At 40.7% G+C, this 23,606-nt stretch overlaps 1 protein-coding gene across 1 annotated transcript; it reads right to left on the minus strand.

The window, feature by feature from the left end:
* Nucleotides 1-4,395: 4,395 nt before the first annotated feature.
* LOC136389398 (single-stranded DNA cytosine deaminase-like) lies at nucleotides 4,396-14,661 on the minus strand. Its single transcript, XM_066361208.1, has 5 exons — nucleotides 14,558-14,661; nucleotides 9,617-9,764; nucleotides 6,752-7,022; nucleotides 6,358-6,473; nucleotides 4,396-5,923 (listed from the first exon to the last, which is right to left on the minus strand). Exons 1-5 carry the CDS (start codon nucleotides 14,575-14,577, stop codon nucleotides 5,870-5,872), a joined length of 609 nt encoding a protein of 202 aa, XP_066217305.1. The 5' UTR covers nucleotides 14,578-14,661; the 3' UTR covers nucleotides 4,396-5,869.
* Nucleotides 14,662-23,606: the final 8,945 nt, after the last annotated feature.

The following is a 23,606-nucleotide window of genomic DNA, read 5'->3' on the forward strand; positions in this document are numbered from 1 at the left end:
TTTATTATGATTGTGAGACCAGCTTTTGACTATCAAGAGCTACTTTATTTTCCCACCTCAGGTTCTAGTAGTGGATATAGAGTAAAGCAAATAAATCAAGACAATGTCCTGCACACAACATCTATAAGACTGAATATCGGGGCAAAGGTGAGGTCAGGGGGTAATTTTTAGGTTTCTGTCTTGTAAACAGAAAGGATGGCCATACTATTCACTAAGATAGTACCAATTTTGTGTTATTTTCCAATTTAATACCAAAAATGCAGATGCTCCTTACTATCGTAAGTCAAAAATACTTTTAATACACCTAACTTACCATACATCATAACTTAGCCTAGCCTACATATATATGTGTGCTCAAAACACACATATATATGTATATAAAAAAATATATATATATATATTAGAGAGAAGAGAGAGATAGGGTGGGGGGACAGAGCGGAAAACATCAACTTCTAGTAGTTGCTTTTTGTATGTGCCTTGACTGGGCCAGCCTAGGATTTCAGACTGGCAATTTCAGTATTCCATGGTCGATGCTTTATCCACGGTGCCTCCACGGGTCAGGCCTAAAGAGTGAGAAGTATCAACACATAGTTGCTTCACTTTGGTTGTTCATTGTTTGTTTGTCATCTGTGCCTTGACCGGGCAAGCCCAGGGTTTTTAAACCAGCAATCTCAATATTCTAGGTCAGCGCTCTATCCACTGAGCCACCACCGGCCAGGCAGAACACAATTATTTTTTAAATGCTGACAAAATACTGTACACGGTAGATTCTCGGTTGTTTACTCATGTGATCGTGTGGCTGACTGGGATGAGTACTAAAAAGCATATCACTAGCTTGGGAAAAGATGAAAATTCATGATAAAAATGACAATTCAGTGATTTTTAGTATAGTTACCACTATTGAATTCCTGACCATTTTCATCATCCTCCCAAAAAAGCTATACCCATTATATAGTTACTTCATTTCCTTCTCCCTCTAGGACCTGGTAACCACTAATCTTTTTGCCTCTGGGTTTACCTATTTTGGACATTTCATATAAATGGAATCATACATATAATATGTGGCATTGTTTCTGGCTTCTTTCCCTTAGCACAATGATATCAAGTTTTATTCATGTTGTAGATCTATCAATACTTCATTTCTTTCTATGACTAAATTAAATACTACTGCGTGTGTTTATCCATTCATCAATTGATGGACATTTGGGTGTTTCACTTTTTGGCTATTACAAATAATACTGCTATGACTATTTATGTACAAGTTATTGTTTGAACGTATGTTTTTAATTCTCTTGGAAATATAGCTAGGAGTGGAATTGCTGGGTTTTACAGTATCTCTATGTTTAACTTTTGAGGAACCAACAATTTGTTTTTCTTAATGACTACACAGTTTTACATTTCTAACAGTCAGTATAAGAATGTTCCAGCTTCTCTACATCCTCACCAACAATTGTTATTACTGATTTTTGTTTGTTTATGACCATCTTAGTAGATTTGAGAGGTATCTCATTGTGATTTTGATTTGCATTTCCCTAACGACTAAAGATGTTAAGCATTTTTTTTTTATTTTAGAGAGAGAAAGATACAGAAACATCTATCTATTTCTGTATGTGCCATGATCAGGGATCAAACCAACAAGCTCTGTGCTTCAGGATGATGCTCACTGAGCTATCTTGAGTATCTTTTTATGTGGTTGTTAGCCATCTGTCAATTTCTTTGGAGAACTGTCTATTCAAGTCCTTTGGCCATCCTTTTCTTTTTTCATTATTTTTTGTGACAGAGACAGAGAGGGACAGATAAGGACAGTCAGACAGGAAGAGAGAGAGATGAGAAGCATCAGTTCTTCATTGTAGTGCCTTAGTTGCTCATTGATTGCTTTCTCATGTGCTTTGATGGCGGGAGGGGTGGAGGCTACAGCAGACTGAGTGACCCCTTGCTCAAGCCAGCAACCTTGGGCTCAAGCTGGTGAGCTTTGCTCAAACCAGATGAACACACACTCAAGCTGGCGACCTTGGGGTTTCAAACTTGGGTCCTCCGTGTCCCAGTCTGATGCTCTATCCACTGCATCACTGCCTGGTCATCAGGCCCTTTGGCCATTCTTTTTTTTTTTTTTCTTTTTTTAAATTTTCTGAAGTGGGAAGCAGGGAGGCAAAGAGATAGACTCTCGCATGCTCCTGACCAGGATCCACCCGGCAAGTCCGCAAGAGGGCGATGCTCTGCTCATCTGGGGCATTGCTCTATTGCAACCAGAGCCATTCTAGCGCCTGAGGCAGAGGCCATGGAGCCATCTTCAGCCAGAGCCAACTTTGCTCCAATGGAGTCTTGGCTGAGGTAGGGGAAGAGATAGAGAGAAGGGAGAGGGGGAAGGGTGAAGAAGCAGATGTGTGCTTCTCCTGTGTGCCCTGGCCGGGAATCGAACCCAGGACTTCACACACCAGGCTAATGTTCTACCATTGAGCCAACTAGCCAGGGCCACTGCTATTCTTTTCTTTTTTCTCTTTCTTTTTTTTAATAAAGATAACTATTTTATCTCACATGTTTTTTTTAATTTATTCATTTTAGAGAGAAGAGAGAGTGAGAGAAAGGGAGGAGGAGCAGGAAGCATCAAGTCCCATATGTGCCTTGACCAGACAAATGCAGGGTTTCGAACCAGCGACCTCAACATTCCAGGTTGACGCTTTATCCACTGCGCCAACACAGGTCAGGCCGGCCATTCTTAAATTAGGTGACTGTTAACATTTCCAAAGTCAAGAAGACTTCTCCCTATACAGTCGTCCCTAGCCATATCATGGTTTACTTTTCGCGGTCTCACTGTATCAGGAATTTTTAAATTGTATATATCTAATTTTGTATTGAAGATTTTTTGCTATATCATGGGATTTTGCCATATATAAGTATTTTTATATATTTATTATTTTAATTATTTTTGTGGTAAACATTTTCTAGCCTAAAATTTTGAAAACAATATAAAAATATATAAAAAAAATATTAATTAAAACATATTAAAAGAATATTACTGTATATTCACTGGTGAGTACCCATATAGAATTTTATATGTTGTTAAAATTATGTAGGTTTAAGAGTATAGGAAGTGTTTAAGAGCATAGAAAGTGTTTATAAGAGTGTGGGAATGGTTAATAACAGTGTGTGAAAGGTTTATAAGAGTGTGGGGAAGGTTTATAAAGCCTTAAAATATATAAATAATAAAATAAATATAAGGTCGTTACTTCGCGGACTTTCGCCTATCGCTGGGGGTTCTGGAACCTAACTCCCATGATAGACGAGGGACCGCTTTGTATTTCCTTCTAAGGCTTTATAGTTTTAGTTCTCACATTTAGATATTTGACAAATTTCGGGTTAATTTTTGTACATGGTATATGGTGGAGGCCCAAATTCATTCTTTTGCATGTAGATATCTACTGTCCCAGCACCATTTGTTGAAAAGACTATTATTTCTCTCATTAAGCAGTCCTGGCACCCTTGTCAGGAATCATTTGAACATAAATAAATGGAGTAATTTCTGAACTCTCAAGTGTATTTCATCATTCTGACATTTTTTTCAAATTGTGAACGAAAGTTTTATTTAGAAAGTTACAGAGGTAGCCTGACCTGGTGGTAGCACAGTGTATAAACTAGCATCGGACTGGGATGCAGAGGACCCAAGTTCAAAACCCTAAGGTCACCAGCTTGAGTGTGGAGTCATCTGGTTTGAGCACAGGCTTACCAGATTGAGCGTGGGAGTTGCTGGCTTGATTGTGGGATCATAGACATGATCCCATGGTCACTGGCTCAAGCCCAAGGTCGCTGGCTTGAGCAAGGGGTCACTAGCTCTGCTGTAGTCCCCTGGTCAAAGCACATATGAGAAAGCAATCAATGAACAACTAAGGAGCCGCAACAAAGAATTGATGCTTCTCATCTCTCTCCCTTTCTGTCTGTCTGCCCGTATCAGCCCCTCTCTCTGTCTCTCTTTATGTCACAAAAAAATAAATAAATAAAATAAAGTTACAGAGGTAATAAAAGTGAGCCAGCTGAGCTGCACAGGCTCAGTAAACATGTTACAAAGGGAGAAGAAGGGCCCTTGGTGCTTAGGAGACAGAAAGGCTGAGGTCTTGCGCCTGGGCAGGAAGGGAGGGAAGGAAAGGCACAGGACTGTTTCCAGGAGAAAGAACATGCCCCATCCTTTTAAATTTAACTTTATAAATCATTTTTAGAATCATTTTATTCCGCATTTTATCTCCAAAACTTTCAAAACTATCATTTATTCATTTGATTGAAATAAACCACAATCAAATTTGTTGTGAGAAAAATTTACCAAAAATCAAGAAAATGGTTTTATAGCAATATTACAACATGTTAGACTATCTTACAATTATGTATACTTTGTTATTAGAATTATTTCAAAGGGTATAAGTTTATGAGACATTAAGGGATCCATTTCAATATCTCTAAAAAGAAAATTATAATAACAAAAATATTAGATAATATATAGCATATATTGAATGATGAACAGATACATCAGTGGTTCCCAACCCCCTGGCCACGGACCGGTACTTGTCCATGGGCCATATGGTACTGGTCCGCAGAGAAAGAACAAATAACTTACATTATTTCCGTTTTATTTATATTTAAGCCTGAACAATGTTTTATTTTTTTTAAATGACCAGATTTCCTCTGTTACATCCATCTAAGACTCACTCTTGACGCTTGTCTCGGTCACGTGATACATTTATCCGTCCCACCCTAAAGGCTGGTCCATGAAAATATTTTCTGACATTAAACCGGTCCATGGCCCAAAAAAGGTTGGGGACCTCTGGGATACATGAAATAAGCGTTTTAATATTTAACTCTTTCACAAACTTATGTACAATAAGATTAATACAATACAATTGTGCATTCATTATTCTCTGCCTTCCCAAATGATATTCTCTTCTGTTACATTTTATTATATAGTGAACTTATTTTTGAGGGTAGCATCATATACATACAAAAAGTAGAAAACCATGAGCTGGTTGACACTGCTGAGGTTAACAGAGACCCATAGTAGAAAATAGACTTTTCTCTTCTCAATATCCATGCCACGCCCTCTCAAGCATTCATTAATTATCATGTGTTAAGTTTGAGTTGTGGTTTCTAAAGTATGAGCTACTTTAAAAGAATGTGTGTTTCCAGACTTGTTACTGAAAGCAGCAATTCATTTTGGGTATCATTTTCACAGTCCTCATATTCATTTTAAGGTCCCTTATTATAAAATAGCCTGAAGGTGACCATGCATATTCCATGCCAAGAAAAAATTCTCTTATATTCCAACATAAAAGCATACCTCAGATAATTAAAACATACAGCATATGCTTGGATATTAATGCTTTGAAGAGATGGCTTGGAGTTACAATTCATCCAGAGTTTCTCATTAAGAAGTCCTGGAGATCATGGTCTGATGGAAGTTTGTTCACTTGAAAATGAATACCAAAGACAGAGTGGAAAAATATATCACTAATACCATTAAAAACTCAGAGTGAATCTGATTATGAAGACATTTTGTCCTTTCACCATGCTTTTGAAGATTTATCCTCTGCTTTTTCTCCCTGCCTAAAAGTCAAAGAACATTACATTCAGGTGCTCCCAGACTCTGCAGTTCTGTCACTCGCCAGTAGGAGGCGCTGTTTCATTAAAAACTGCACCAGTTGCAGCATTACTCTGCTTGATCTGTATTCCTTCTCTATTTTCAAGACAAACATTTTTTAAAAGTCATATATATGAATATTATTTCTCTAAGAAATTAAGAGTTGAAGAAAAACAGAATTCTTGAAGGACTGTTCTTTTACCATCTTCCGAGATATTTCATTCTACGTGACATTCTTGAAGGTTGGTATCAAAGTCCCAAAGTACGAAATGCATCTCGTAAATCATCAACCTCATATAGGGGCTGTAGAGAAAGAGAGATGTAAACTGAGTGGATGGCTTTGTAACGTTTTGGAAGAAAATAAGTTGGGAGGGAGGAGGAAGAAGAGAGAGGAAGAGGAGAGGAAGGAATTTCACCAGGAGGGAAATTAATAGGGAGGTGGATCTAACAGCACAAAACATGTGGGTGAGAAGAAAGAAGGGAAGTGAACAGAGGGGTCTGAATTGTGAAACAACGGAAGAACAGACTCAACTGTGGGAGAAAGTACAACAAAAAAGACAAAGAAAAAATAAGTTTTCCATCAGAGGAAAAACAAGGAGAGAGTGAGAAATGGACAAACACACACGAAATGTACAGACGCACATATGGACACGTAAGAAAGATAAGAAACAATATAAACGTAGTTCTAGGAAAACAGGACTCTGAGGAAGAAAACGAGAAGCGAAGGAACCCCTTACCAAAAGGATGCGTCGAAGCTGCCTGGAGAGACGAACCGAGTTTTCATGCAGTCCCTCCCAGGCTCTGAAAGTTTTTTCACCATTTTCCACAAAAGTATTCCAGCAATAAAAATAATCTTTAAAAGAGTGGGAGTAGAATATAGCTCAGATCCCGAATCAAGAGGAAATAAAGACATCCCCAGCCCCTTTTAAATTCTCATTTCCCCCAAAACCTTGCGTCCAAGCCATTCATTGTTTTCCTCTAGTTCTAGTTGATAATTTTTTGCTCCAAAGTGAACTAGAACCCTGGTACAATTATGTCCCCTGAATGTGCCCCCTGATTTTTCTCAGCCTGATCTGCGATCCTGAACGACAGCTGCTGCCCTGAGCCGGAGCAGAAAGGCTTCCCTCCTACCTTTGAAGGTCATGACGGCGATTTGGACCCCTGCGCGGTGCAGCCGCCGCAGCCCCTCGGGCTCAGCCTTGTGGTCCTCGCAGAAGTAGAGGCGCGCAGTGAAGATCCTCAGACTGAGGTTGGGGTTCCCTCTCAGAAAGTCAGCCACGTGCCGGGCACAGTCGTAGCAGGGACTCCAAGAGGTGAACCAGGTGATGCGGTAGCACCTGCCGGGGTCCAGGTCCCAGTCTGAGATGTAGCGCAGGAAGAGCAACTCCACGTGGCAGCCCCACTGAGGAGAGAGCAGGGGATGCCGCGCACGTTTACTGACCTGCACTGCGGGGCTGGTCGCTTTGCTGTCTTTAATTCATCTCCCTCCCGCAGTGATCTTTTTGGGGGGACGTCTACAGTTTTAAGTCAAACAACTGCAGGAAAAAAAGCCCAGTGTTGAGCCAAAATCCTTTGCACCCTTGGTGCTTCAGAATGGAGAAAGGCTAAGGTTTTTCCGTGGTATGGGGAGGATCAAATGAGTTGAGTTTGAATCGAGTAGCATCACACAATCTCAGTAGAGATTTAATTTGTGTTTATGAGGTTAGGTTTTGTGCTTTTGAGGAGGAAAAGTGGCTTATAAGTGCCTGTGGAAATACAGAAGACCACTAGGTGGAAAATTGATAGTTGGTAGGGCTGGAAGAGGTAAAATAGATTATGGTGAGGCAGCCAGTTGGATGTTGTAAAAGCAATTAAATAATGTGTTTGTTCATGGTTTAATCCCTGTGATTGTAATAATAATTGCAATAGTGAGATATAGCAAGTCCACTTAGTATTGCAGAGAAGTCAGAAGTCCCAGAATCTGAAGACCTCGGTTCCATCACCCCTCATATGACTTAAACAAGTGACCAAATTCTTGGAAATTCTAATCTTACCAGTAAAATAGGCTGGGCTGATATCATAAGGATTACATGAAAGGAAAGCAAAGGGTTGTTAACAAGAAAGCCTTCTATGCTTAGAATGTATCATATCACCAAATAGGAAAGAGATTAGAATGTTAAACTGCAGTGAGATCATTTACACCAGGGGATGGGAACCTTTTTGGCTGAGAGAGCCATGAATGCCACGTATTTTAAAATGTAATTCTGTGAGAGCCATACAATGACCCGTGTACATTACACATTATCCAATAAAAATTTGGTGTTGTCCCAGAAGACAGCTGTGATTGGCTCCAGCCACCCGTAACCATGAACATGAGCAGTAGGAAATGAATGGATTGTAATACATGAGAATGTTTTATATTTTTAAGGTTATTATTTTTTTTATTAAAGATTTGTCTGTGAGCCAGATGCAACCATCAAAAGAGCCACATCTGGCTTGCGAGCCATAGGTTCCCGACCCCTGATTTACACAATACAAGGGAGGCAAAGAGAACAGAATAGTAAAATAAGCTTGTAAACAAGGAGCCAGACAATATCGTTCCACCCATGGACTCTTCCCTGGGATTCTACCAAGACCAGATGTCACCACATAAGAGAGGAAATATTCATTGGCAGAAGATTATGTAAACCCATCTGGGTTTTGGTGTGAAGTTTCTTGGAAATGTGATTCTCTGATCTTCTAAGTGCTGAAAGATTGATTTAATTGATCAACCAAGTGAGGCTTCCCTGCATTTTCTGGGGCTTGCCATGCTGAATGTACTCACTGACCTATGCTTTATGTGAGCAGGAGGGGCTAGAAATCATTTGGAAAACAAAATAGGTCATCATTCATTTTTCCTAAATTTTCTTCCTTAATTTTCAAAAATTCTAAAGGGACAAATTGTTTTTCACATTTAAAAATTAGCTCGAGGCCCTGGCTGGTTTGCTCAGTTGATAGAGCGTCAGCCTAGTGTGAGGACGTCCCATGTTCAATCTCCAGTCAGGGCACACATGAGAAGTGACAATCTGCTTCTCTTCCCTTCCCTCTCCCCAGTCTCTCTCTCTTCCTCTTGCAGCCAGTGGCTTGGTTGGTCTGAATGTCAACCCCAGGCACTGAGGATGGCTCAGTTGATTTGAGCATCAGCCCCAGATGGAGGTTGCCAGGTGGATCTCAGTAGGGGCACATGTGGGAGTCTCTCTATCTCCCTTCCTCTCACTTAAAAAAATAAATTAGTTGCCCTGGCCGGTTGGCTCAGCGGTAGAGCGTCGGCCTAGCGTGCGGAGGATCCGGGTTCTATTCCCGGCCAGGGCACACAGGAGAAGCGCCCATTTGCTTCTCCACCCCTCCGCCGCGCTTTCCTCTCTGTCTCTCTCTTCCCCTCCCGCAGCCAAGGCTCCATTGGAGCAAAGATGGCCCGGGCACTGGGGATGGCTCTGTGGCCTCTGCCTCAGGTGCTAGAGTGGCTCTGGTCGCAACATGGCAACACCCAGGATGGGCAGAGCATCGCCCCCTGGTGGGCAGAGCGTCGCCCCCTGGTGGGCGTGCCGGGTGGATCCCGGTCAGGCGCATGCGGGAGTTTGTCTGACTGTCTCTCCCTGTTTCCAGCTTCAGAAAAATGAAAAAAAATAAAAATAAAAATAAAAATAAATTAGTTTGAATGAGCCTTTGATTTCTTCCTTAATCTCAAAAGCAATTTGGATGCTGGGGAAAGAGAAGGAAAGTTTGGGGACAGTTCTTCTTGGCACTGAAGGAAGGTATGTCATAATGTGCCCAGCATGATGGGGAGGACAGTAAATGACTTGCTTTGGGAAATATCTATTATGGTTGTATAGACATGTGAAAAAGAAAAGCAAAATTTTGAGAAATCTAGTGCGGACAAATATAAGACAGAAAGTAGTATCATCAGCATGTAGGTGGCTCTAAAAGTTGCCCACACTTTAGCTTTTAATTGCCTGGGAAGCAAATAGTAATTGATACCTTGTTTCGAAGGTAACCAAAGTCCAACGAGAAGGAGGTGGCACTGTCTCGCCTTTTCACCACATAGCACAAGTAGGTCTCATGGCGACCCTTCGCCCAGCGGACATTTTTGAAATGGTAGAGAAATTTCCTCTGCTTCATCAGGAGGCTGTGGGTGAGAGGAGGAAGGAAAATTCAGAAGTACAGCTCATTCTCTGGTCACTCATGGCTTTTCTCGGCTGTTTTTAAACCAACAATTACTTGGGTCAAACTGGAGAAGATGCTCTTCCTTCCTTTGCTCGAAGCCTGAGACGTACTGAGGTTGGAATCCATTGTAAACCCCTTTATATGCTTATGTAAGAGAGAAAGCAAGAACCCCAAAGCCATATGGTTCATAGGACAGTTCCCTCCCTAGCTGTCTTCTAGATGCTGACTGATTACTTGGAATGACACCCTTGTTCCTCGGTCCCATAATTATATTTTCAGGTTTCCCTTGCAGTTTCTACCTAAATACCCAATCTGTACTTCAAACTCTATGTGGTCAGAACAGTATTCCTAAACTGCCCTCGTCTTGACTCTCCTGCTTCTTTCTCCTCCTGACTTTTCCATCTCAAGTAACCAGGCTCGAAGCTTGAGATCATCTTCGAGTCTTCTCCCTCTTCACTCCTCATATTTAATTAGACCTAAATTTATTGATTAAAACCTCCAGGTAGTTCTTGAATTTGTACCTGCTCTATTCTCTGTGTCAATCCAAGTCCTCATCTTCTTTATCTGTTGTACTGGCCTTTTAACTGGTCTCTCTGCCTCCAAGTCCCTTCAAAATAACATTTTCTTTCTGTGTGTATGACAGAGACAGAGAGAGCAATAGACAGACAGGAAGGGAGAGATGAGAAGCATCAATTCTTTGTTGCGGCACTTTACTTGTTCATTGATTGCTTTCTCTTATGTGCCTTGACCAGGGGGCTGCAGCAGAGCAAGTGACCCCTTGCTCAAGCCAGTGACCTTGGGCTTCAGGCCAGTGACCTTTGGGTTCAAGCCAGCAACCATAGGGTCATGTCTATGATCCCAAGCTCAAGCTGGCAGCCTGTGCTCAAGCTGGTGAGTATGTGTTCAAGCCAGCAACCTCAACGTTTCAAACCTGGGTCCTCTGCATCCCAGTCCAATGCCCTATCTGCTGCAAAGCGATCTAAATATCAGGGAACGTTCACACACAGGGACCGGCTCTCCTTTCTCTGCTTCCTAGCTCCTAGCACAGTGTCTTATATATCTTAAGCACTAAATTGAATTGAATTTATGGAAATACTCTCTGCTAACTCAAGTTTCTTTGCAGTTGTGAACATAACAAGCTATACAGTATGGTTGATCCCAAAACACTAACAGTGTCTCTGGGTTTTGTCCCTATATTTTTCCAGAAATGTATTTATCTAATTTGTGGAAAAAATGTTGTCACCTAATGACATTGAGCAGAAGTGCAAAGAATTTGTAAAAATAAACACTCAGGGATTTGAATACGGTTTGCTGGCAAGAGAATTGAAACTTTTTTCACTTTTTTTTTTTTACATTGAAGTAAAATTTACATACATACTTCACCCATTTAAAATGTACAATTTTATGAATACCGGCAGATGTAAATACCCCAAACTGCTACCACAATCAAGATACAGAACATTGCCAGCCTACCCCTCCCCCAAAGTTTCCTCATTTACCTTCTCAGTCAGTTCTTCCCCTCTCCCCCAAGCAACCACTAACCTGCTTTCTGTTACTATTAATTACTTTCCACTTCCCGAATTTTATATAAATCATACATTATCTCTTCCTTTGTGTCTGGCTTCTTTCTCTTAGCATGACTTGGAGATTTTTGTAGTCTGTTCCTTTGCACTGCACAGAAGTGTACAATTCCATGGATAGAGCACACTCTGTTCATTCATTCACCTGTGGGTGGGCCTGTGGAAGGTTTCCATTGTGGGGCTATTGTGAATAAAGCTTCTGTGAACACTCGTGTATCAGTCTTTGTGTGGACATATGTTGAGAATAGTTATTTTAATAACTTGATACATGTGATAGACTCTGAATTTAAAAGTTAACCAAATGCCAACTTATCAAGTAAATAAACAAAGACAAGCACGTTTTATAGCTGTCACAATTTAAATGTTTCACACATGGAGCTTACTAGTATATACGTATTTTAAATCCTGAGGCAGGGAACTAGATTTGTCATCAATATACACATTATGTATATCAAACAATAGAAAAATTAGTCAACTATATTATTTTAGAATTAAAAATGCATACTTGACCTAACCAAGTGGTGGCGCAGTGGATAGAGTGTTGGACTGGGACATGGAGGACCCAGGTTCAAAACCCCAAGTTTGCACTTGTGCACGGGCTCAGCCGGCTTGAGCGTGAGGTCGCTGGCTTGAGCCCAAAGGTCACTGGCTTAAAGCTCAAGGTCGCTGGCTTGAGCCCAAGGTTGTTGGTTTGAGCAAGAGGTCATTCGCTCTGCTGTAGTCCCTCTCCCCCATCAAGGCACATATGAGAAAGCAATAAATGAAAAACTAAGTTGCTGCAATGAAGAATTGATGCTTCTCATCTCTCTCCTTTACTGTCTGTCTGTCCCTATCTGTTCATCTCTCTGACTCTTTCTCTGTCTCTGTCAAAAATAAAATAAAATATATATACATATTTATATATGCATACTTGGTAGGGATCTGAAATGGATGGTAACAAAGATGTGATAATAATTGGCTTTATTTTTAAATGACAGTAATTTATTATGGTAAGTACCATCATTACTATTACTATTGTTACATACTTAGTGTATTATAACACATGCCATATATAAGTTGAATACATAATAAGCACTTAATAAATACTAAAGAGAAAGAAAAAAACTCCTCTCTTTAGAGACCAATCAATTTAAAATAGATTAGACATCATCTCATAGCCATAAATTTCTTTTACATTTAACCTGCCATCCTGAGCTATAAGGATGAGAAAGGCTGGGGTGGGGAGGGATGGAGGGAAAAGTATAGTAACTATATCATTCACCAAAGGCCACATGGTAGGGACTGTTACCATGAGAAGGAAAAAGTGTTCTGAAAGTTATAGAAAATGACATGGCACAGGAAAGGAGTTCAGAGAGACTTTTACTTCCCATTCCACATGAAAATGCAACAGTTCTTCACTATGTCTGTCAGAAGTGACCTGTCACAATGAAGTGAATTATATGACTGTGACTCATTAATTAGCTTTCTTGATCCATCACGTCCCTGCAAATGTAACTAGGAGCCTGTTTCCAGCATCCTATTCTCTTCACATCCCTTCTGGGCACAAAGGACCTTGAAGAGGCAGTTTTGTAGACTTACAGGTTGCCAGCTGTTTGAACAGCTGTGCTCCCCGAAGCAGAACGCTGTCTGCATCCTCAGCAATGCAGGCCAGAGACAGATGGGTTAAAAATAACCACAACAGTCATCCTCTCCTGCCCACTGCCATCACTAATGGGCTATGCAGATACAGTTTTCCTTAATGATAATTATATACTTCCCTTTTCTCCTGTTGAATTATATCTTTCCTCCTTTCTTTTTCTTTGTCTTTCTCTGAATTTCAACTGCTGATTTTACTACTGTTGTGCATTTCATTAGACATAAGTATCTCCACTGAGCCCTTAACCTCTGACTGGCTTTCAGAATTTCATTGACGTGCAACATTTTTTGCCCTCAGGAAAATTTTCTGAAGAACACTTACTGTGCCATTAAAAAATCTGAACTCTGTGACCCTGGCTGGTTGGCTCAGCGGTAGAGTATCGGCCTGGCGTGCAGGAGTCCCGGGTTCGATTCCCAGCCAGGGCACACAGGAGAAGCGCCCATCTGCTTCTCCACCCCTCCCCCTCTCCTTCCTCTCTGTCTCTCTCTTCCCTTCCCGCAGCCAAGGCTCCATTGGAGCAAAGTTGGCCCGGGCGCTGAGGATGGCTCCATGGCCTCTGCCTCAGGCGCTAGAATGGCTCTGGTCACAACAGAGCAATGCCCCAGATGGGCAGAGCATCGCCCCCTGGTGGGCATGCCGGGTGGATCCCGGTTGGGCGTATGCGGGAGTCTGTCTGACTGCCTCCCTGTTTCCAACTTCAGAAAAATACAAAAAAAAAAAAATCTGAACTCTATTGTATAAATTCTTTGTTAAAGAAGTAAATTAAGATAAAGTATTTGGATTTGGTATCACTGTCATACACTTGTAGTAATCATCAAAGTAGGAATAAAATAAGTCCTGTGAAGGAACTTAGCTGACATAAACTGTGGAGACATTGGGAAAAATCTTACAGGTCACATATTTAAGAAGTAAGTGCAGCCATATTTAAAGTAATTGAAAGACTAGGTAAAGAGTAAAAAAGCCATTAACTGCCTAATAATTGGACCTATAACGTTAAATCATTTGCTTGACTGAATTTTTCACTTATAATAGACACAGTCATAGTGACTTTCAAGAAATTAATTTTGAATACAAGCATTTAAAAATAACATTTCTTCGCCATGTAACTAAATTATTCAGTAGAGTTTCCCTAGGAAAGTTCATCTTCAAGTGGTTTTTATAGTTGAATATTTACAGAATTATTATTACAACTACCACTACTGTTTTTAGTATAGCATTGCTATTTTCTTTTCTTTGTTTGAGTGTGTAAATATTTGCTGTTGTTAGTATTGTTACCACAAACTAGTTCTAACTGAAGCACAAATCTCAGTTCATGGTCATAAAAGTTCTTTTAAATATGAAAGAGAGAGAGAATTAGACAGATAGCATGTAAGATCTGAATAGGTGAGACAGACCCAGAGACATAAATCTGCATATAATAGACCAACCAGATCCTGTGAATCAGAGAGTGCTAGGAGAGAAAGGGACAGATACCAACCCATTACTCAGATCTGCTCTGAGAGACCAACCAACGCAGCCACCCAGGAGGAGACTGTTTACCTGTCTATAGTGGAATCCATAGTGTCTTTCTTGGCTGCCAAGTCTTAGGCCCAGGAGAACTTGCCTCCAACACAGCTGCTTCACTGACTGCCAATGCATGGGCCCCACACATTCAAATTTGAACTCACCCTTTGGGCTCCTCCCCCCACAGCGCCATCACCACCAAGTACCCCACAAACCTTCCTCCTGTTAGGGTTCAGTGAAGATGGGCGGGGTTGTCATAGACAGAGTCACATAGGTGAGATGATGGAGGGCCACTCTGCTTAATGTATAGATTCCTTTTGGGCTGCCTCTCTAGGAGTTCAATCCATGCTCCACAGGTAACAAAGAGCAGGAGACAGTAGTAGCAGTAGACACTTTGTCAATTGTAATTATAGTAATGAATAATAACTTTAATTTTCTTTTTTTTCTTTTTTGTTATATCTTTCATTTTAAAAACATAATAATAGTAATGCTCATTTAAATAGCATCTTCTGTTCTGTGGGCAGAAACCATCGATTTTCTCATTTAATGACACAGTCTCTCTGAATCTCAATAGAGGCCACCACAAACAGTTCCTGCTTTGTGACTGAGACTGAGCAAGTAAATTTAGTCCGTTATGTAGGACTTAGGACATAAAAATTTTGCCTTCCAAGCCACTGATTTTTTTATTATATTTATTATATAACAAAAATTGCCAGAAGACTAGATAATTACACCAAAGAGTAATGTTTGCATAAGCCATCTCTCCGTGAAAGCCACATATTAATTTGAAATCAGAAGCAGCAGCATCCCAAACAATAAAAAATATTTATGTCATCAGGCAGACTCAGCATCTAAATGACTACATTGAACTTAGAAAATAACTAGGGCTTTTCAACTAAGAGGCCTTAAGTTTTTTCCTTCATTTAAAGTGGTTTATTACAGGTTTTGCTTTGCCTTCCTACTCCAGTCCATCTGCATTCTATTTATTCATTCAATAGAAGCCAAATACCTACTACTTGATAGAATCTGTGTCAGGTGCTGGGGATACAATGGTAAGCAAAACACCTGTGGTCCTGCTCCCTGCCTAACTCAAGGCATTAAACAGCATCTACATATTGATGATTCCCAAGTCCACAGTTTGAACGTAGACTCTCTCTTAAATGGAAAGCAAGTGTACTCATCGTCCACCTCAGCATCTCCATTTGTATCCTGGACATTTTTTTAATTTTATTTAGACAATTAATTTTAACAGGGTGACACTGATCAATTAGAGTACATAGATTCAGAGAAAACATCTCCAGATCATTTTGACATTTGATTATGTTGTATACCCATCACCCAAAGTCAAATTTTCTTCTGTCACCTTCTATTTGGTTTTCTTTATGCCCCCTCCTCTTCCCCCACCCCCTCCCTCTCTTCCCTTTCCCTCCCCCCGGTAACCACCACACTCTTGTCCATGTCCATGAGTCTCAGTTTTGCGTCCCACCTATGTATGGAATGATACAGTTCTTAGTTTTTTCTGATTTAGTTATTTTACTCAATATAATGTTATCAAGGTCCATATGTGTTGTTGTAAATGGTCCAATGTCATCATTTCTTATAGCTGAGTAGTATTCCATAGTATATATGTACCACATCTTCTTTATCCATTCATCTGTTAAAGGGCATTTTGGTTGTTTCCATGTCTTGACCACTGTGAACAATGCTGCAATGAACATAGGGCTGCATGTGTCTTTATGTACCAATGTTTTTGAGTTTGGGGGGTATATACCCAGTAGAAGGATTGCTGGGTCATGTGGTAGTTCTATTCTTAATTTTTTTAATTTTATTTATTTATTTATTTTATGACAGAGAGAGTCAGAGAGAGGGACAGACAGGAAGGGAGAGAGAGCATCAATTCTTTGTTGCAGTACCTTAGTTGTTCGTTGATTGCTCATATGTGCCTTGACCAGGGGGCTACAGCAGACTGAGTGACCCTTTGCTTGAGCCAGTGACCTTGGGCTCAAGCTGGTGAGCCTTGCTCAAACCAGATGAGCTCGTGCACAAGCTGTCAACCTCAGGGTCCCGAACCTGGGTCTTCCACATCCCAGTCCAATGCTCTATCCACTGCGCCACCGCCTGGTCAGGCAGTTCTATTCTTAATTTTTTCAGGAACCACCATACTTTCTTCGATAATGGTTGTACTACTTTACATTCCCACCAACAGTGGATGAGGGTTCCTTTTTCTCCACAGCCTCTCCAACACTTGTTATTACCTGACTTGTTGATAATAGCTAATCTAACAGTTGTGAGGTGGTATCTCATTGTAGTTTTGATTTGCATTCTCTAATAGCTAGTGATATCCTGGACGTTTTAAACATGCCTAAAACTGAGTACCTGTTCTCTTTCCCAACAAGTAACCTGCTCCTCTTGCCATCTTCCCTACTGCAACAGCAGTGTCCGTCTTCCCATTGCTCAGGCCAACCTGGCAGTTTTCCTTGATTGCTTTCCTCCTTTTAAACCCCATACCCAATCCAAGTCCCAATTAGCATCTCATGCCCAATTAGCAAGTTCTGTTAACTCTGCTTACAAAGTAAATCCAGGAACTGGGCCACTTTTCAGCATCTCTAGGTTCAAGCAATCTGAATTACTGCATTTAGCCTACCATTTGGTCTTCCTACTTCCAACCTTCTTCAATTACAGACTACTCTTCTCACAGCAATCAGAGTAATCCTTTCAAAACATTGACTGCACATATCAGGCAAACGCAACAAATGGCTTATGCAATATAACTTTTCTCTGCCCTGGCCAGGTGGCTTATTGGATAAAACATCGTCTTAGCCTACCAAGGTTGAAGGTTCAATCCAAGTAAGTAGAACAGGGAATTGATGCTTCTCTTTCTCTCCCTTCCCCTTCTCTCAAATCAATGGAAAAAACCTTAAAAAGATATAGCTTTTCTCCCACATAAAATAATTTAGACAATTGATCTAGCAAGTCATTAAATCTAAATTTAATTGAAACATGGACTTTGAGCTCTTTGTTTTGTCAAAAAAGTAGCTGTTGGCAATGTTTTTAACAGATGTTTTCTGCATCTCTCGGTTCAATGATGAGCCTCGTGAGCCTCAGCAAAGAGAAATAAAATGCATATTGGGAAACATACAAGACCAAGCAGTGTGGGAAAGAATACAGAAAGATGGCTATTGAGTAAATTCCTCCAAATTGGTTTCTGAAGCAGATTATCTGGATATTTGTTTATCCTATTTAATAAAGTAGATTTGATAGAGTTGGCGGGTTTTTTTGTTTGTTTGTTTGTTTGTTTTAGTGAGCGTGAGAGAGACAGACAGACACAAGAAGTATCAACTCATAGTTGTAGCACTCTTAGTTGTTCATTGATTAGTTCTCATATGTGCTTTGACCAGGGGGCTCCAGCTGTGCCAGTGACCCCTTGCTCAAGCCAGCGACCTAGGGCTCAAACAAGAGACCTTAGGCTTTAAGCCAGTGACCTTTGAGCTCAAGCCAGCAAGCATGAGGTCATGTCTATGATCCCATGCCCAAGCCAGTAACTTCAGGGTTTCTTTTTCTTTTTTAAGACTTTATTCATTTTAGAGAAAGGGGAAGGAGCTGGAAGCATCAACTCTCATATGTGCCTGGCTCACCAGCTTGAGTGCAGGGTTGCTATCTTGAGCATGGGATTATAGATATGACCGCATGGCCACTGGCTTGAACCCAAAGGTCACTAGCTTGAACCCCAAGGTTGCTGGCCTAAGAAAGGAGTCACTGGTTCGGCTAGAGCCCCCAGTCAAGGCACGTATGAGAAAGCAATCAATGAACAACTAAGGTGCCACAACTATGAATTGATGCTTTTCATCTGTCTCTCTTCTTATCTGTCTGTCCCTGTCTGTTTCTCTCTCGCTCACTAAAAATAAATAAATAAAAAATAAGTTAAATGACTTTTGAACACCATCTTTGAAAACTGAAATTTATTCATTTACTATTTCTTAAAAGCCTATTGTGAGAAAGCATAATAAGACTAAACTTTGAAGGGGAACAATGACGTATATTAAAGTTCTTAAAAGAAGTAATAACTTTGTTACATGCTTTAAAATAGACAATGCTTAAATGACAATATAAAAGAATTAAATGTTAATAAAAGGCAAATCTAAAAATTACAGAATCATTATATCTCAAAGTTGAAGGAACCTTAGTGTTCATCTAGCCCTATTCTCTAACTATGCATGTCTGGAGATAGGCAATATGGCAAGCAGTAAGTCAAAACCAGGATAAAAAATGTCATGCTATCTTAGAACATAAAAGTTATCCAAAGATTAGCAGAAACCAGTATTTTTAATTTAAAAATAAAAAGAGTAGAATAAAATATGCACATTAGTTTTCCTTACACTTACCAGTTTCCCCTTTAACCTCTCCCACCCTCATGTAAAAAATAAAAGACCTCATGACATGGAAGAGCTCAACAATTCCAATTCTCCCCTGTATGTAGAGTAATTCTACAGTGTGGTTGCTGGTGTAGCACACGTGAATATTGAAGATAAAACATGGATCCCAGGGCCATTCAGCCTAACATGGGTTGTTTAGGATTATATCCTCAGATATTTTACAGTTAACGGAGAAAAAGCTTGAGAAATGATGATTCAGTAATTCTCCATAGAAAGCATGAGTCCTTGGTAAAGCATCCCGAACAGCTGTTTCCTGCCCTCTGGTATAAAATCCCAGGAACAGGACATGTGTCACCACTTAGTGTCATGAGTTCAGGGGGAAAGAATTCTATCCTCATAGAGTCATTCCAAGGATCTGCCTAGCTACTGCGTGTGAATGGGAAAGCACGGTATCTGAAATATGTGGAATCTGCTTGATAAGATGTCTCATCCTCTTTCCAGGTGATGCACAACAGAAGCAAGGGCAGGACTGTCTGCATGTGCATTTTATGTTTTAGTTTGGTTTGCGTGATGGCTCATCACAAAACAATGATGACATAAAATTGAGATGTTATTCATATTTCATACAAGCTTCTTACGGTAAACTTTCTAACAAAATTGAGAGTTCAATAGCTTGCATAAAGATTATAAAAAAATGTTATTAAAGAAGTACGGTTTGTCCAGCATAAGAAAACAACTCTATTTCTCCAAAAGCTGTATTTCCTGTTTACCTTTCTTCTTTTAACAGAAGGAAAAGTACATTATTTATCATCATCATAATATTTTTCATTCCTGGAGATTTGAAGTTAGTGAGATTTAAAAAAAAAAAAAAAATTTTGTGGGGTTACATTCAGCTATTTATAAAAGTTATTTTTTTCACTAACTACATTTTCCCCTTACCAACTTCTCTTGAAAAACCCCAGGACAGCCTGGTTCATTTATTTTTAACAAAACAACATGATTTGGAAATTGTGCCTCTGTTGGCTATATTGTCTTGGACACCTGGACCTCACCACTGTTCATCTTCACGACAAGAAGCATCAGGTGAGGTTTCATTATGGCCGGTATGTGAGTCCGGAAGGCCCCCTGGGACTCCTCCATGGTACACATTCCTGCGGCTAAAAGCCAAGATACTCAGCCATGGACTCCCCCGGCCACTATTTTTGAATACCAGGTAGATTGTTCAATGTGATACTTTGTTGTTTTTGAAAGAGCCCAAAAATGGGGTCTGCGTGGGTGAAGTGTGGTCTTTGGAGTGCTTCAACTTCTGCTTTTCCTGATTTTTGTTTTTCTCAGTTACTGCCAGCCATTTTACTTTATTTCTCTAGGGTATGAGGTTGAGGGAAAGGCCTTTAAACACATACAGGAATTACTCACTCAGCTTCTGCTGTGCAGCTGCCTAGCACTTACTGAGGTTGAGAGAGCACCTAAGCAAGCATTCATCAAAAGCCGAGGGCTGGGCAACGGGCTAAAGAAAGAGGGTTATTCTGAGTGGCAAAATGAACTCAAGAAGCTCCATCGACCATGCACGTACAAGATATAGTAGAGGGTGGTGGGAAAAGTTCGGTTTTGTAATCAAGCACATAAAGGCTTGAATTCTATCTCCACCAAAGGATCTTTGAGTATGTTGCCTCATACCTTATGATTTATTTTTCTCATGTGTGAAACGTGAACAAATAATTATAACAGCTAATCTTTTCTGTGCATTTACTTTATGTCAGATTCTGTGCTAAGCACGTTGCATATATTATCTCATTTTTAAGTCTAATAGGTAGAATTATCATCCTAATTTTCAGGCACTGAGGATTAGAGAGTTGAGACAACTATCGTTCAGAATTTTTAAAAGTACACGGGGTCTTCAGGTTATGACAGTCTTGACATATGATGTTTCGAGTTTACAGCATCCACTCCAATAAAAACTTAAATTCAGAGGTTAGTGTTTCAGCTTACTCCATTAGTGTCGTACTTACAGACTACGTGGGTGAACTAGTTTGGCTCTGTGCAGAGGAAGAATACGCAGTAACACACCATTTGAGTAAGGAAGTTGGCGCCCTCCCCCCCACACTTACCTACGCCATTTTGGACTGATAAAAGCACAAGTGTTCCACCTGTGTTAGGCTAGTGTGCATTTCGACTTACATCAAAAATTTGGGTTATGTTACTGTTGTTGGAATGGAACTGTGTCGTAACCCGAGGACCCTCTGTAATGCAAACAAGTTCCTGGCCAGATAGCTCAGTTGCTTAGAGCGTCATCCTGATACGCAAAGGTTGCAGCTTCAATCTCCAGTCATGTCACATACAGATCAATGTTTCTCTCTCCATCCCTTTATTTCTCTCTCTTTCCCTTACTCTCCTCTAAAATCAATAAATAATTTTTTTGAAGTAATGCAAACAAGTGACTCAACATGTTGTCTAGTGCATGAAAGATATTCTATAAAGAACAACTGTTTTTATAAGATATTATCTTACAACAGCTGATATATATATTTAGAAGACCAGACATTTCAAAAACAAATTGTGATCACCAGTAAGTTTTCTATTCCTATGGTTCAAAGTTTTGTGGTTAGTAACAAAATGTGAGTGAGTAGTTTTGAGGTTCTCACACTATATTTCTATCTAAATAGTCCCTAGCAGTCATTGGAATCAGATCTCCCACCTCCCACCCCACCCCCCTCCCCCCACCCCCCCACCCCCGCTGTAGAAAGTCCTGGCATTATATTGACAAATTCTTCCTCCTATTTCTCTGATAATGATAAATTACTATGTTACTGGTTTATGTATTTGCTATACTACATTTCTTCTTGTTATTTTATTTCTTATCATTGTCTTATTTTTTCTAATTTTTTAAATTTATTGATTTTAGAGAGTGGAAAGGAGGGAGAGAGAGAGAGGAAAAACACTGATTTGTTGTTCCACTTATGATTGACTCTTCTATGTGCCCTGACCAGGGATCAAACGCACAACCTTAGCATATTGGGATGAGCTCTAACCAACTAACTACACACTACATGGCCAGGGCTATTCTTATTTTAGTGTACTTTTTCTACTTATAGAAAAAAGTTAGCCTGACCTATGGTGGCGCAGTGGATAAAGCACTGACCTGGAACACTGAGGTCACCAGTTCAAAATCCTGGGCTTGCCTAGTCAAGACACATATGGGAAATGATGCTTCCTGTTTCTCCCCCCTTTTCTCTCTCACCCCAAAAGTGACTAAATAAAATCTAAAAAAAAGCAAAATTTGGCCCTGGCCATGACTTAGTGGTAGAGCATCAGCCTGATGTGTGGAAGTCCCTGGTTTGATTCCTGGCCAGGGCACACAGAAGAAGTGACCATCTGCTTTTCCACCCCTCCTTCCTCTTTCTTCCCCTCCCACAGCCATGGGTTGAATGGTTCAGGCAAAAGTTGGCCCCAAGGCCCTGGCCGGTTGGCTCAGCGGTAGAGCGTTGGCCTGGCATGTGGGGGACCCGGGTTCGATTCCTGGCCAGGGCACATAGGAGAAGCGCCCATTTGCTTCTCCACCCCCCCCCTTCCTCTCTGTCTCTCTCTTCCCCTCCCGCAGCCAAGGCTCCATTGGAGCAAAGATGGCCCGGGAGCTAGGGATGGCTCCTTGGCCTCTGCCCCAGGCGCTAGAGTGGCTCTGGTCACGGCAGAGTGACACCCCGAAGGGGCAGAGCATCGCCCACTGGTGGGCAGAGCGTCGCCCCTAGTGGGTGTGCTGGGTGGATCCCGGTCGGGCGCATGTGGGAGTCTGTCTGACTGTCTCTCCCCATTTCCAGATTCAGAAAAATACAAAAAAAAAAAAAATGTTGGCCTCAGGTGCTGAGGATGGCTCCATGGCCTCAACTCAGGCACTAAAATAGCTTAGTTGCCAAGCAATGGAGCTGTGGCCCAGCTGGACAGAGCATCACCTGGTAGGGGTTTGCCAGGTGAATCCTGGCTGGGCACATGTGGGAGTCTGTCTCTGCCTCCCTGCCTCTCACTTAAGAAAAAAAGAAAAAGAAAAAAGTTTGCCATTAACAGTGTGCTCTGTTACGCAGCAGCAGCCTCACACCATCTCATGTTTACTATCTTGATTGCATCATTCTTTCTCTTGTATTATACTTCACTGAATCTCACATGGTTTTGTATAGTAACATGCTATACAGGCTCTGAAATCACCTAACAACATATTTGTCTGAATGAATCTCCATCGTTAAGAGGTCCCTGGCTGTATCAGCAGCTCCAAATTCTTTAGTATACAATTAGTCTGGGTTTGCTCCTCCTTCCCCTTGATACCCACATCCTTCTCTGGCCCCCTATCCATCCACACATTGGCTAACAGTACCAGTGAATATCTCTTCACTTTATTAGGAGAGGCAGACAGGAAGAATCAATTAATTAACTCAGCACAATTAGACACTAACCCATCCAGTACACTCAACACTTTGGTTAACTTATTCAGCATGACCCCACCTCTCATGCATGGTGGTTACTTTAGAACTTCCACAGGTTCCTTAAAGGAAGTATGGCTATAGCATAAAAGAGGTAAAGTCAAAGTTCTCCCTATTGAGACAATTATCCTGGATGTGCTCTGTAGTTAGTAATAAATTAGTATTTTCAGCTCCTACAGACAATCTTAAAATTTTTGTTATGGCAGACAAAAGGTCACAAAGTATATGATTCCATTTATATGA

Source organism: Saccopteryx leptura, chromosome 1 (genome assembly GCF_036850995.1).
Source record: "Saccopteryx leptura isolate mSacLep1 chromosome 1, mSacLep1_pri_phased_curated, whole genome shotgun sequence".
Lineage (NCBI taxonomy): Eukaryota > Metazoa > Chordata > Mammalia > Chiroptera > Emballonuridae > Saccopteryx > Saccopteryx leptura.

Excerpts from the sequence above, each read along its gene's own strand:
- LOC136389398 (XM_066361208.1), bottom strand. The coding sequence starts at position 14,577 with ATGGATTCCACTATAGACAG. Across the intron at positions 7,023-9,616 it reads TTGGTTACCTTCGAAACAAG|TGGGGCTGCCACGTGGAGTT; the intron begins GTATCAATTACT and ends CTCTCTCCTCAG. Across the intron at positions 5,924-6,357 it reads AGCTTCGACGCATCCTTTTG|CCCCTATATGAGGTTGATGA; the intron begins GTAAGGGGTTCC and ends CTTTCTCTACAG.